The 12033-nt window shown below is 39.2% G+C and overlaps 1 protein-coding gene across 1 annotated transcript in view; it reads left to right on the top strand.

Annotated features, from left to right (window-relative positions):
- LOC117509956 (D-amino-acid oxidase-like) overlaps positions 1 to 12033 on the top strand; it is a 52146-nt gene that overhangs the window by 34039 nt on the left and 6074 nt on the right. The window contains exons 2-5 of the mRNA XM_034169564.1: positions 2195 to 2390; positions 2463 to 2577; positions 6569 to 6604; positions 8550 to 8666. Coding sequence (XP_034025455.1) covers positions 2197 to 2390; positions 2463 to 2577; positions 6569 to 6604; positions 8550 to 8666 — 462 coding nt within the window. The 5' untranslated portion in view covers positions 2195 to 2196. The remainder of the gene's footprint in view (positions 1 to 2194; positions 2391 to 2462; positions 2578 to 6568; positions 6605 to 8549; positions 8667 to 12033) is intronic.

Raw genomic sequence — 12033 nt, 5'->3', positions numbered from 1 at the left:
TTGGAACCGCTTTCTGGTTATTTAGCGCTGGGTTCAGTCAGACGCAGGTCCGCTCCTCAACCCGCGTCGGCACTAACATATGTAGCCATAAATGTAAAACTTTAATATCTTGGAAACAGTAGCCAGTCAGCTATTTATTGTCAATTTGATTTCTGCATGCCAAAGGCAATAATAAACAGCACATTTTATTTCTGAAGCAGACGACTTCTAAAAAATTGTAGACCAGTGGAATCCAAAGAGAAAAGCGCCACTGCCAAGATCTGTGATTCCCTCTATAACTTTAAACTTTTGCCACAGGGTAAGAGGGGGTCAGCCATGATCTTACTTGACATGGGCAGGTCCTGAAGGGATGGTAGGGTTGCAGCCAACACCCATTCAGCAGAATGAATGATGTTCTATAATTCGCACCTATTGTTGGCAGTGGCACTGGCATACATGGTGGTAATGGAGAGGTGAGAACAGACTTAATGATAGTAGAGGTGCACTATCATTGTCTTTGGGAGGTTTCTTCCAAAGCTCTACTCCTGACAGTGTGAAATTTTGATGCGACAGTTTCCTGCTCCCCACTGCCTGTATGAAGTTTATGAAAATTTAGTCACCCTTCTTGTTTGAGGTGTTCAGTTATCAGCCTGTCCACAGCTCAGTGAATATATGAACACGGTCACATCATTTGACCATTGAGGTGTTTGCAGATGTCTGACTATCTGCTAAGCTCCTCAGTTCACCAGACTCCATAAAAAATGGGTACTCTGAACCAAACCAGCACCCATGAGTAATCTTGAGCTTTTACAACCAAGAGCAAAGGTAGGATCCAATGAAAACTATAGATAGTGCACTTTGATGATGGTTACGCATATCTTATATGTTTATATCATTATAACTCATATCTTTATAACACCACAAATGGTTCACCTAACTGAAATTAGTACTTTGTTCAGCCAAACAATGGTTGCAGACAATAACCACACTAAATAGTGGAGCAGATAAGTATGAGTTTTGGGCCAGAATTGTTCACATGGTTATGCAAGCATCAGATTTGGCATGAATGTTCTACATAAATCAGTGTTTGAGAAAAAAGTGCTGGCCACTTGAAATCCAACATGACAGCCAGGTAGGGGTCAATGAAGAAGTGCACAGGGGTCAAAATTTAAAATGCTCCATTCATATTGAAAGCTATACCACATTATGTGGTAAAGGAAAAGTGAATTTTTAAACATCTTTAGTCATATTAAAACATTATTAGCTAAGTGCTGTACTGACCATTAACAATTGATTTGTATGAGAGAAATTCCTTTTCCTCAACATGAAAACTATTGCTGCATTCCAAGTGAACTCAGTGTTTGATTTGTTTTTTTAAAGTCCTGTATCAATACATTTATTATTTTTTCTTTTTAGTAGTAGTACCAAAATTCTGGCATGGTGTCTGTTTATCAAAATTTGGGGAGGTGGTACCAGTTTTATGAAAACAAAGCTGTGACCAAGATTTGAGTAGCCATGTTGGGTATCTTTCATATTTATGACGATGTTAGGATGTATCTCTTAAGACCTTTTTATGCATCTACTACTCCGTAATGCTGAGGCAGTGCAGTCACTTTGATGTGGTCGTGAACCTTTTGCAGTTCTCCATAGGGGATGTTGAGCGTTGCAGTACAATTCACCGACAGAACAGTGGGGGCTGCAACATTTTACATGAAGACTGGCTCACTATCCCATGAAAGTCATTGATTGTGAAACCAGAAAAGTGAGATTACGGAAATGATGTAGTTAGCAGACCAGCCACGTACAGTCTAAGTGCAGTCTCTGTTGGCTCGACGTGTAGTTACAATTCTTGGAGGTGCACATCAGGGTATGGAGAGGGCTCGGAGGGGTTTCGCAACGACGCAGAGGGCTCTGCGTGGCTACGGAGCTGTAGATACAAAGTTGCATAAATTGGACTTTATGTAATGTGCATCATTGTCTACCTGTTTTGAAAGTAGCTACACTGTCAATTTATGCAACACATTGTTCACATTTCAGGCAATTTATTGATGTGACTAGTTGCGACCCCCTACTGGTTGTATGAAGCCCATGAACTTGCCAATCGTCCTGGTTGTTTGAAGCACTTAGTCTGGAAAAGGAATGATATGATTCATCTTCTGGATAAGAGTGATAAGAGAAATTGTAATGTGTCTTATTTTGTCTTATGTTAATTCAGACATGCGAGTGGCAGTAATTGGAGCTGGAGTTATCGGCCTGTCCACAGCTCAAAGCATATATGAACAGTATCACTCCACTGTCACGCCACTGACCATCGAGGTGTTTGCAGATCGTTTCACACCACTGACCACAAGTGATGGAGCTGCTGGCTTATGGCAGCCATATCTCCATGACAAAGGCAACATCCAGGAGACGTGAGTGCATTTTATTCAGCTGCCTTTGATTGTCCTCTACAAAACTTTATGTTTTATTTTTCTTACATTTAGAAAATGGAATAAAGAGACATTTGACTACCTGCTAAGCTTCCTCAGTTCACCAGATTCCATAAAAATGGGTGTATTCCTTCAGTCTGGTTACAACCTCTGCACTGAACCAGCACCTGTGAGTAATCCGAGCTTTTACAACCAAGAACAAAGGTAGGATGCAATGAAAAATATAGATAGCTGCAGTTTGATTAGTTACTCCTATCTTTATAACGCCGTACTAATCGGAGTCCTCAGATCTTTTGCACAAGTGAAAACAGTGCTTTGTTCAGTCGAACACACTCACTCGCTCATTCATCTTCAACTGCTTACTCCAATTAAGGGTCACAGTGGAGGCTGGAGCCTATCCCAGCAGTCATGGGGTGTGAGGCGGGTTACACCCTGGACAGGATGCCAGTTTATGGCAGGGCCTCATATAGACAAGCAAACACATTTACGGCCAATTTAAAGTTTCCAATTCACCTAACCTGCATGTCTTTGGATGTGGGAGGAAGCCGGAGCACCTGGAGGGAACCCACACAAACCCGGTTAGAACATGCAAACTCCACACAGTAAGGCCCCAGGTGGGAATCAAACTCACAACCTTCTTGCTATGAGGCAACAGTGCCAACCACTAAGCCACCGTGCTGCCCGTTGTTTCATCATATGAGAAATTCCTTTCACTACAAATTGCTTTAGAGTAAATACATGGTTGGCGAGAGGACATCTGTACATGAAACCACATTTTCCTGAACCTTAAAGTTTTTGAGGTTCTGGTTCCACTTCATAAATTATCGCTCATCAACCAGTTATGTACATCCAAATGAAATTTGTTAAATAGCGTTTCATGTAATACTTTCTAACATAACATTATGCATCCTTGGGATGGTATAAAAGTGTCTTATAAAGTGTGTAAAATGGGTTATATTTGAGTTTACAGTTAATGCTGCAGTTGTAGACTCTGGTGGGCACATTGTTTAGCTTAACTGGAGCCAGCCAACTATTTCCAACATTATTTCTTTTTACATGTTAGTGTTTCCATCAAACAGTTATGAAGATGATGACTCAGACCTATGTTTATAAGGTAGATAGCACTATATTTACCTCCTCTGATTGGACACAGGGAGATCACACATTTTATTGTAATCGCTTGCCGCTGGAAAATTTTTCTCCACCTTTCAAAGATGTTCAAAAGAAGACAGTAAGTAAACTCAGCACCAAATTATTGCTCGCAGAATATATGTAAGTTTGTAATAATAGTACAAAAAAAAATCACATTATTGACCAGTGCCTTGTACAATAAAATTTAGTTTGTTAAATACGGTACTTTGACAATTTGTTGAATGTACTGTTTACACACACACACACACACACACACACGGTCATGACACATTATTCTTCACACATACAGTGCGAAGTATGATCAAATATGGTGAAACAGCGCGAAACAGTTCGAATTATGCCCTCACGAAACATCGTGCCAACAGGCAAGCGTGCACGATGCTGGTGCGACGATTCGTGCACGCGGGAACACAGTGCCACATCGTGCAGGTGCTGTGAAGAAAATGATAAATAAAAAATAAGAAAAATACATTTTGCGATGGTTCAGTGCACACAGGAACACAGCAGCTTTTGCCATTAAAAATAAAAAATACATGTCACCCATGAGATTCAAACCCACGCCTTCCAAAAGCTCTGATTGCCAGTTGGAAACTTTACCACTGAGGTACTATTGCTGTCCTGTGACAGGTGCTGGAAACTGCCTCATATCAGGAAGCACATGGACGTATTTACGAAAATAAAAATAACACACCATATAAAAACATCGCATTGTATTAAATCCCTCTCATCAAGCGGGCATACAATATGATCCATCTGTTCCTCTGTAGATGTCCCATGGTCACTGACCACAGACATGAAATGACATGAATGAGAAGCAGTTCGCTCATCTCATTGGCGAACGCGTGGCTTGTGGACGGCGTGCCGCAGGACACCACGTCATGTGGAACAGAGCTCATGTGGGTGACATGACAGTCAGCTCGCCTGCTGATTGTTATAATCTGATGGTCCGTTTCAACCTGGGGCAGCCTGTCCATGTGCGCACCATGCAGCCCATCGCCACAGTGATGTATATTTTTATTTATGTCCACTGGATGACAGCAAACAGACACTAGCACATCACAGTGGTCACTTGTTAGTCCATGTCTGTCCAAACACAGTACTGTGCAGCTGGGATGTCCAGAATGACAGATCTCCACAGCTGCTTCAGTGGGCAGCCACACCTCCTGTCAGTTTTTAGCGCACACACCAAAGCCACACTCATGGGGCACTTAGACAGATTTCACTGATATAGCGCACCGAATGGCGACTGTATGACAGTTGGATGCTATTTACACTTACACTGCCATCCAGTAAATGGCGGTGTTCTATGCATTTTGGGTCATACAGTTGCTATTCGTTTATCAGTTAGACTTAAACAGAATTTTCAGTTTTGTAGATGCTTTTTTTACAAATGAAAAAAAATTACATATTTACAAATACAGATTTATTTGCAAAAACCAACACACGTTAACTAGTGTGGTGTTTTTTTTACAACCAACCAGTGATGAGGAGGCTCAATTTCCCATAATGCCTCTGGGCATCTGTGAGTTTTAATGCTCAAACATTTAGAATTAGTGCATTACTTTAAAACTAAAAGATATTTGTGATATTTTCACTTTGTGAAAATGACAGTTATTGTTAATATAAATGAACCATCGGAATTAGTTTGGTTTTTAAATGAAACCGTAAGTCAAACCTGCTTTGCTTTGGCTTTGTATGCTGTCAATGAAAATTACTTTTTTTTTTGTAGCAGCCAGGCCCTTTCTGCTGGGGTCAGGTTGAGCTCAGTTTCTCACAGTTGCCTGACTGCTGCAAAACACAACAGAGAAGAACTAATGTGTAATTTTAGGGTTTACAAATGTTTCTGACTGTTCGGCTTTACTTACTATGCCAGCAAATAAAATGTTAGTTGACTAAAAATTAGTGGAACTAAATTTAGCAGAAGCTAATTGGTCCACTGATGGTTTTTAAAGTTAGCTGAAAAGCTAATCCACTAACAAAAAAGTTAGCTTTGATAATTAGCGGTTAGTGGATTAGCGGAAGTCTGTACACCACTGTCAGGTTTGGAAGTAAAGCCCTGGTCACACCGAATAATGAGTGATGAATAATGAGCCACATAGTGTGTGGGGTTTTTTTTGTTGTTTTTTTGGTACAACTTAAGTTATTCAAGATACATGGGAGAACAGTGGCTCTTGGAGGCAGATTTTTCAGCTAACGAGGCTCATCTCTGAGCATGGCGCTAATTTCAAGAAATTTGAAAATTAGAAAAAATAGCACAGGGTGATTTGTGTACAGGTACTATGAGGACAAACGAGGATGTTAGGGGCATATTAGTGTTGAGGACAAGGCTGTTAGAGACCCATTATTCGAGTACCTGGTGGCTCCAAAGACAGCTCAGACTACCTGCAGCAGAGCAGGTTCCACTCTGAGACGTCACTTGTAGCCTTTTTAAATATCTGTTTCCTGCAATTCCTTCAGAAGAACATCATTATTCATGACTTTATTATTTGGTGTGACCAGGGCTTAACCCAGTTAATCATGTGAGCTCAAATCAGTCACAGTGGTGCATCACAGGCTGAAGATTTAAACCAGGCCTGACAACTGGAGCCTTCCTGTCTGGAGTTTGCATGTTTTGCTTTGTGTCTGCACAAGTTTCCTTTGAGAACCCTGTTCTCCTGGCCAAGTGGTTAGTGCACTTGGTTTCACAGCGAAGGTTCCCAGCCAACCCCACCCTGCCACATTTCTCCACGTAATGTGGCGTTGCACTGGAGAGTATCCACCATAAAACATGTGCCAACTCAGCATGCAGATCTGCTGAGGCAACCCTGAGCAACCAAAGGGCCTCACGTTTTAACTGCAAATTAGCTTGTTTTTGCCCACAAAATGGTTGTCTTTTGTGCTCTGCCAAAGGGGTCGCTACACTACACCGACATCGGATACAAGCTGTCACAACCCTAAGCAGCAATGATAGTATACCATCAATAAAATATGGAGTGATCTCTGAATGGGTGATGTATTATTGCTCACAGGACCCCTCCTTTAAGATGCTGTCCTCGGCTTCAGACGTCTCACGGAACAAGAGCTTCAGCTGTTTCCTGGCTATACGTAGGTTCTTGAAAAAACAGCAAAATTCTGAAAGGACATAAAAAAAGTTTTGATTTGATGAAAGAGTCCTTTGTAATGAGCTGTCACACACATATATGTAAATCTCTTGTACCTGCTGTAGCTATGGATGGTTCAACACTGCTGTATGTTGGAAGGAAAAACCTACTTACCTTGGCTGATGGTTGGTGAGTGAATAATTTACTGCATATTTAAGGTGACCTCTGCAAGCCATATAGAAGCTAAAAATTAAGAAGGTCATGACTAAAACTTGACACATTGCATCTTGTGTGACTCACATTTTTGCAGCAACTTCTATTGTTCAATAAAAAAAGATTCATAATTTCAGTAAAACAGATTGCATCTTTATTGATATAAGCTCATTAATAGCTAAAAGATGTATTGCTCTGACCTGGAAAAATGTCAATGGACCAAGTGCCTCCCAGTGGCTAAAAAAATGCTCTCTTGCCTACCATTGGAAAGAATATCATACATACATAAGCAAACAACATTTATTGAAAAGATTTGGAGACCATTTATAACTTTATAAAAGATTTGGATTAGCTGATGACTTCATTGATTTTAAGCCCCCTGCAGAAAGCACTAAATGTAACGATTACATGTCATAAATTAAGGAGAAGCTGTTTTGGTCTTTTTGTTCCCTTTTTTTTTTTCTATAATGAAACACCATGTAAGACACACTTTGTAAAATAATTTTGTCAAAGCTATACATGGATAAAATGTGAATAAAATATATTTGGCAAAAAAAAAAAAAAGATTCATCTTAATTACCTCCGCCAAGGAGGTTATGTTTTCGGTCAAGTTTGTTTGCTTGTTTGTTTGTCTGTCTGTTTGTCAGCAGGATAACTCAAAACGTTTTCAACGGATTTTGATGACATTTTGTGGAGTGGTTGGAAATGACAAGAGGAACAAGTGATTAATTTTAGTGGTGATCCGGATCACTATTGCGGGATAGGGGGAATTTTGACATTTTAGTTTCTAACTCCACAAAAACAAGGCAGAAAGGCTTGAAAAAAATTAGGGTGTAACATAGTCAAATGTTCTATCAAACAACAAAGTTTGGTTATGATCGGATCCGGATTCCAGATCTGGTGATCCAGAATATGCAAAAATATAGGGAAAATAGAAAATGTGTCAGTGTGAGGTGACAAATGAAGCTAGAGATGCACAACTAACACCAAACTGTAGCTGAATCTGTACTGATTCAGTAAGGTGTCATCAGACTTGATGTAGCTTCAAATGTTATGGAGCTAGATCCAGAAGAAAACCGCCATTACCGAAAAATCGTTTTTATACAATAACTTTTGAACTAATAAAGACATAAAAGTGATTCCAAGTTCTTAGTGGTATGTTTTCATGGTCAGGATGTCAATATAAAGGAAAGAAAGTGTATGTATCATAGTTTTGGTTGTAACACTGAATTGCTGAATAGATCACTGTGCCAAGGAGGGAATCTCTTTAGGGTCAGTGACCCTATGGCCTTATGTAGCACATGCAACACTTAAAAATAGTTCTATTTTGCAATTTGCTGTTATTTATTTAGAGAAGTGTTTCATAATGTTAAAAATTCATATATTTACAGTTTAGTTGAATAATTGAATTTTGTCTCGTTTGTTTTTGTCTATAAGCACATGCAATATCAATATCAGTGCTCAGATGACAATAGCTTCTGGGAAAGGTGCAAGTTGCAATAAACTGTGATGCCAAGCGCTAAGGATCATGCTATCCAGTCACAGCAGATGAAACTTTTTTACTACATGAGCAAACTTCATTGTTAGACTTTTTACGAGGTAGGTTCAAATGATTCCACGGCGTGTAGATGTTATGGCATCAGTGGCCCCATGGCCTTGGCAGAGGTTTGCACTCTCCGAGTGCTTCTAGTTTTAGATGTTTCTAATTTTCTACATAGTGAACGGGTTCAGAAATGTGAACTTTTGTTTTATTCACAGGTTGAAAGAAAGAGGTGTGAAGTTTTACCACCGGAAAATCGGGTCCTTCAAAGAAGTTAGTAAGAGTTTTTACTGATACATACTGGATGTAAAGTTGGTGTTGATTTTATTTATTATTATTTATTTATTTTTAAATTAGCTTCACCTGGTGCAATGTTATTATGGACTACAACCAGTGGTGGGCACAGATAACCAAAAAAATTCGATAACAGATAAACAGATAACTGAAAAGTTATCTTTGATAAAGATAAAACAATAAACCACCCAAAATGTATGAAGTTACAGATAACCGATAAATTCCAATATTGTCTCTAGTATATTTGCAACTACTAATAAACTGAATTTGAGTTTTAACACCACAGTAGCTTCTAGTAATATTAAAAGTGACAACAAACCCAAACAATGAGGCCACACTTTTATCTTTGAACATCTTGTCCCCTGCTGGAAGCTCTTGTTTACTATTCAGCTTCCAGCACACAGGTACACTTAGAGTAGCCATAAAGCCAGCTCTCTATCAATCACAATCCTCCGGTCAGGCGGAGGTCTTGGAAAATAAAGTCATGCTGACTTATGGTTTTGATTTATAAATAACATTAATACCAATAGAATAACTCCATTAATGTCAATTCTGTCATTTGTACAAAGTTAAAATATAACGTATATCTTTTAATGTTGAATAATGCACTAATTCTGAGGTTTTGTAACAAACACAGACAGATTGCAAAGGATTCTGGGTAAAAGTGCCTCTGCTAAACACTGATTGGTTCAGTCATTCATTATGTAAACTAACACGTTAATGTGTCGTGTATTGGTGTTTACAGATAAATGTGCTTTTGTAAAATATTCCACTTTTTATTTGTAAAATCAGACATTTTTACAGAGCCCTGGAAGTGTCATTGCAAAATGTTTTGCATGTGGAGAGAATGTGCACGTTTTATTAGTGCCGTGTGCACGTTTGATGATGTTGTAAAACGTGCACTCAATAGTCTTGACACATAAATGTTGGCTTTACACTGTGCGGGTTTTGGCCCTTTTTCAGATGATTTTTCATTCATGTGAGAATTTTTTGGACCGAGTTTCAGGTTAATCGTGCGTCCTATATCGTGTAGTGTACATGGAGTAACAAGCTGCGTTTAACATCTCACGACCACCTCCTGATCGCCGATCGTATGGCCAAATGAAAATCAAACCTGTTTGATATTATTCTGGTCGGCCGTCGTGAGGTTATCCTGCTGCTGAGGGGCTACAAGCGTCCAACCGCTCGCACTGTGCCTGTGCAAACACTGCAGAGCTGTTTTGTAATGTTTTTTTTGTTGTTGTTGTTGTTTTGTTTTGTATTTAAACTTAATTTGTACAAAAAAAAAGCCATTTGCAAAGCCAAAAAGTTGATTTGACAACCATCTGATATAACCGGGGTCAAAATAAATAGAACACTGCCATCTACTGGTGCCCAGATGCTTAGTACTTAGGGCGAATACTGCCATGAACACTGCTGGCCAGTAGATGGCAGTAGAGGCCTGAAAAACTTGCCAAAACAAAATCCCAGATAATCAGTGTCTGCTACATTTAAGATGCGTGGAATTTAACAAACGCAAATACAATAACGTCTATAAACCCAGAGAATATATTCACAAGAGTTTTAGGCACTAGAGTTTAATGCTGCTGTCCGTGGAGCCTGAACAGAGTGTCTGAAATGCATTTGTCCTGTCGTGAACATACTGAGATTAGACTCTCCTACCCATAATGCACTGCTGGGCACAGCATGTGCTCACTAAAACCTTAAAATTAGCACAGTACTTTAAAACTAAAACATATATCTGACATTTTCACTTCATAAAACGTCAGACATGACAGTAATTTTAAATAACTTGTCCAAAATGAGTTTGGTTAAAATTTGAACCATAACTTAAAAATGTATGCCTCTGGATGACTTGGGTGATATTGCCAGCGTATCAGTATGGTGTTAAAGGAAATGATTTTTTTTTTTTGTGAGAGCAGTTCTCTTTTGTCTGCAGAGGATACAGTGGTTTCTTCTAGAAATAGCTGTCTTCTGTTTGCAGAGGGTAGAACTATGCATCTGTTAGAAAACTTTTAACAGGTAGGCCCTCAACTGATTTTATATTTTAAAAGTGTTTGTGACTATCTTTGTTTACTATGTTATCAGTCTAAAAGTTATCGGACAAAAATGTATCAGAAGATAATTAGTCCGATAATGGTTTTTAAAGTTATCTAAAAAGATAATCCGATAATGAAAACATTATCTTCAATAATTATCTGTTATCGGATTATTGGAACTGTGCCCACCACTGACTACAACCATGCACTACTGGCTACTAAGTGGGCCTACTACTCTGATTTGATTAACAAAAACAAGCATAATTCAAAGTTCCTGTTCAACACAGTGACAACACTTATTCAAGGACAACCACCTGTAAGTCACTCTTCATTTACAGCTCAAGATTTATTAGATTATTTAGAAAATAGACGACATTAGGTAAAATATATCCCAGCATGCCTTAGTCCCACCACTGCACCCTGTTATCGATGTGGGTGCCATTACTGATACATCACATACATTTAATGAATTTGATATTGTTTCACTGGGTGTGCTGATGAAACAGGTAACTTCTGCTAAAAGCACAGCCTGTCTTTTTGACCCCATACCAACAAAATAATTTAAGGACCTGTGGCCCACTCTGTCACTAACCTCGGGATCTGTTCCTAAATGTTTCAAATCTGCAGTTATTAAACCATTACTTAAGAAATCTAATGTTGACCCTAGTCTACTGAAAAATTCTAGGCCGATATCAAACCTATCATTTTGTTCTAGAATACTTGAAAAAGTGGTTTCAGAGCAGCTCATGGACCACCTTATTGAGAATATCCTCTTTGAGCCACTGCAGTCTGCATTTAGAACACACCATTCCATGGAGACAGCTTTTATTAAGGTGGTAAATAATCTTCTGCTCACAGTGGATTCGGACAGTACGATAGTTCTGTTAGACCTTAGCTCTGCGTTTGATACAGTGGATCATCGTATTCTACTTGATAGGCTGGAGAATCATTTTGGGATTGCTGGGACTGTCCTTGCGTTGTTGACGTCCTACTTAACCACTGTGTCCTATAAAATAGCGTTACATCTAACATTGTTGCCATGAAATACATAATTCCACAGGGGTCCTTCTTAGGCCCACTGCTTTTCTCCCTTTATATAGCACCCCTTGGGCATACACTGCGGTGTTATGGGATTACTTTTCATTGTTACGCTGATGACACTCAGTTGTACATGCCAATAACTGCTGGTAATTTCCATACTGAAATGATGGTCCTTGGTCCAGCGAGCCATCAACAGCAGTTTGACCAGCTAACGCTTAACCTAGGCTCATGCGTCATAATGTCACACTGACAAAGTGAGGAACCTT

The sequence above is a fragment of the Thalassophryne amazonica genome, chromosome 5, assembly GCF_902500255.1.
Source record: "Thalassophryne amazonica chromosome 5, fThaAma1.1, whole genome shotgun sequence".
In the NCBI taxonomy this organism is placed as follows: domain Eukaryota; kingdom Metazoa; phylum Chordata; class Actinopteri; order Batrachoidiformes; family Batrachoididae; genus Thalassophryne; species Thalassophryne amazonica.
Note: the sequence above shows the minus strand (reverse complement) of the source record. Positions and strands in the feature narration are given on the sequence as shown.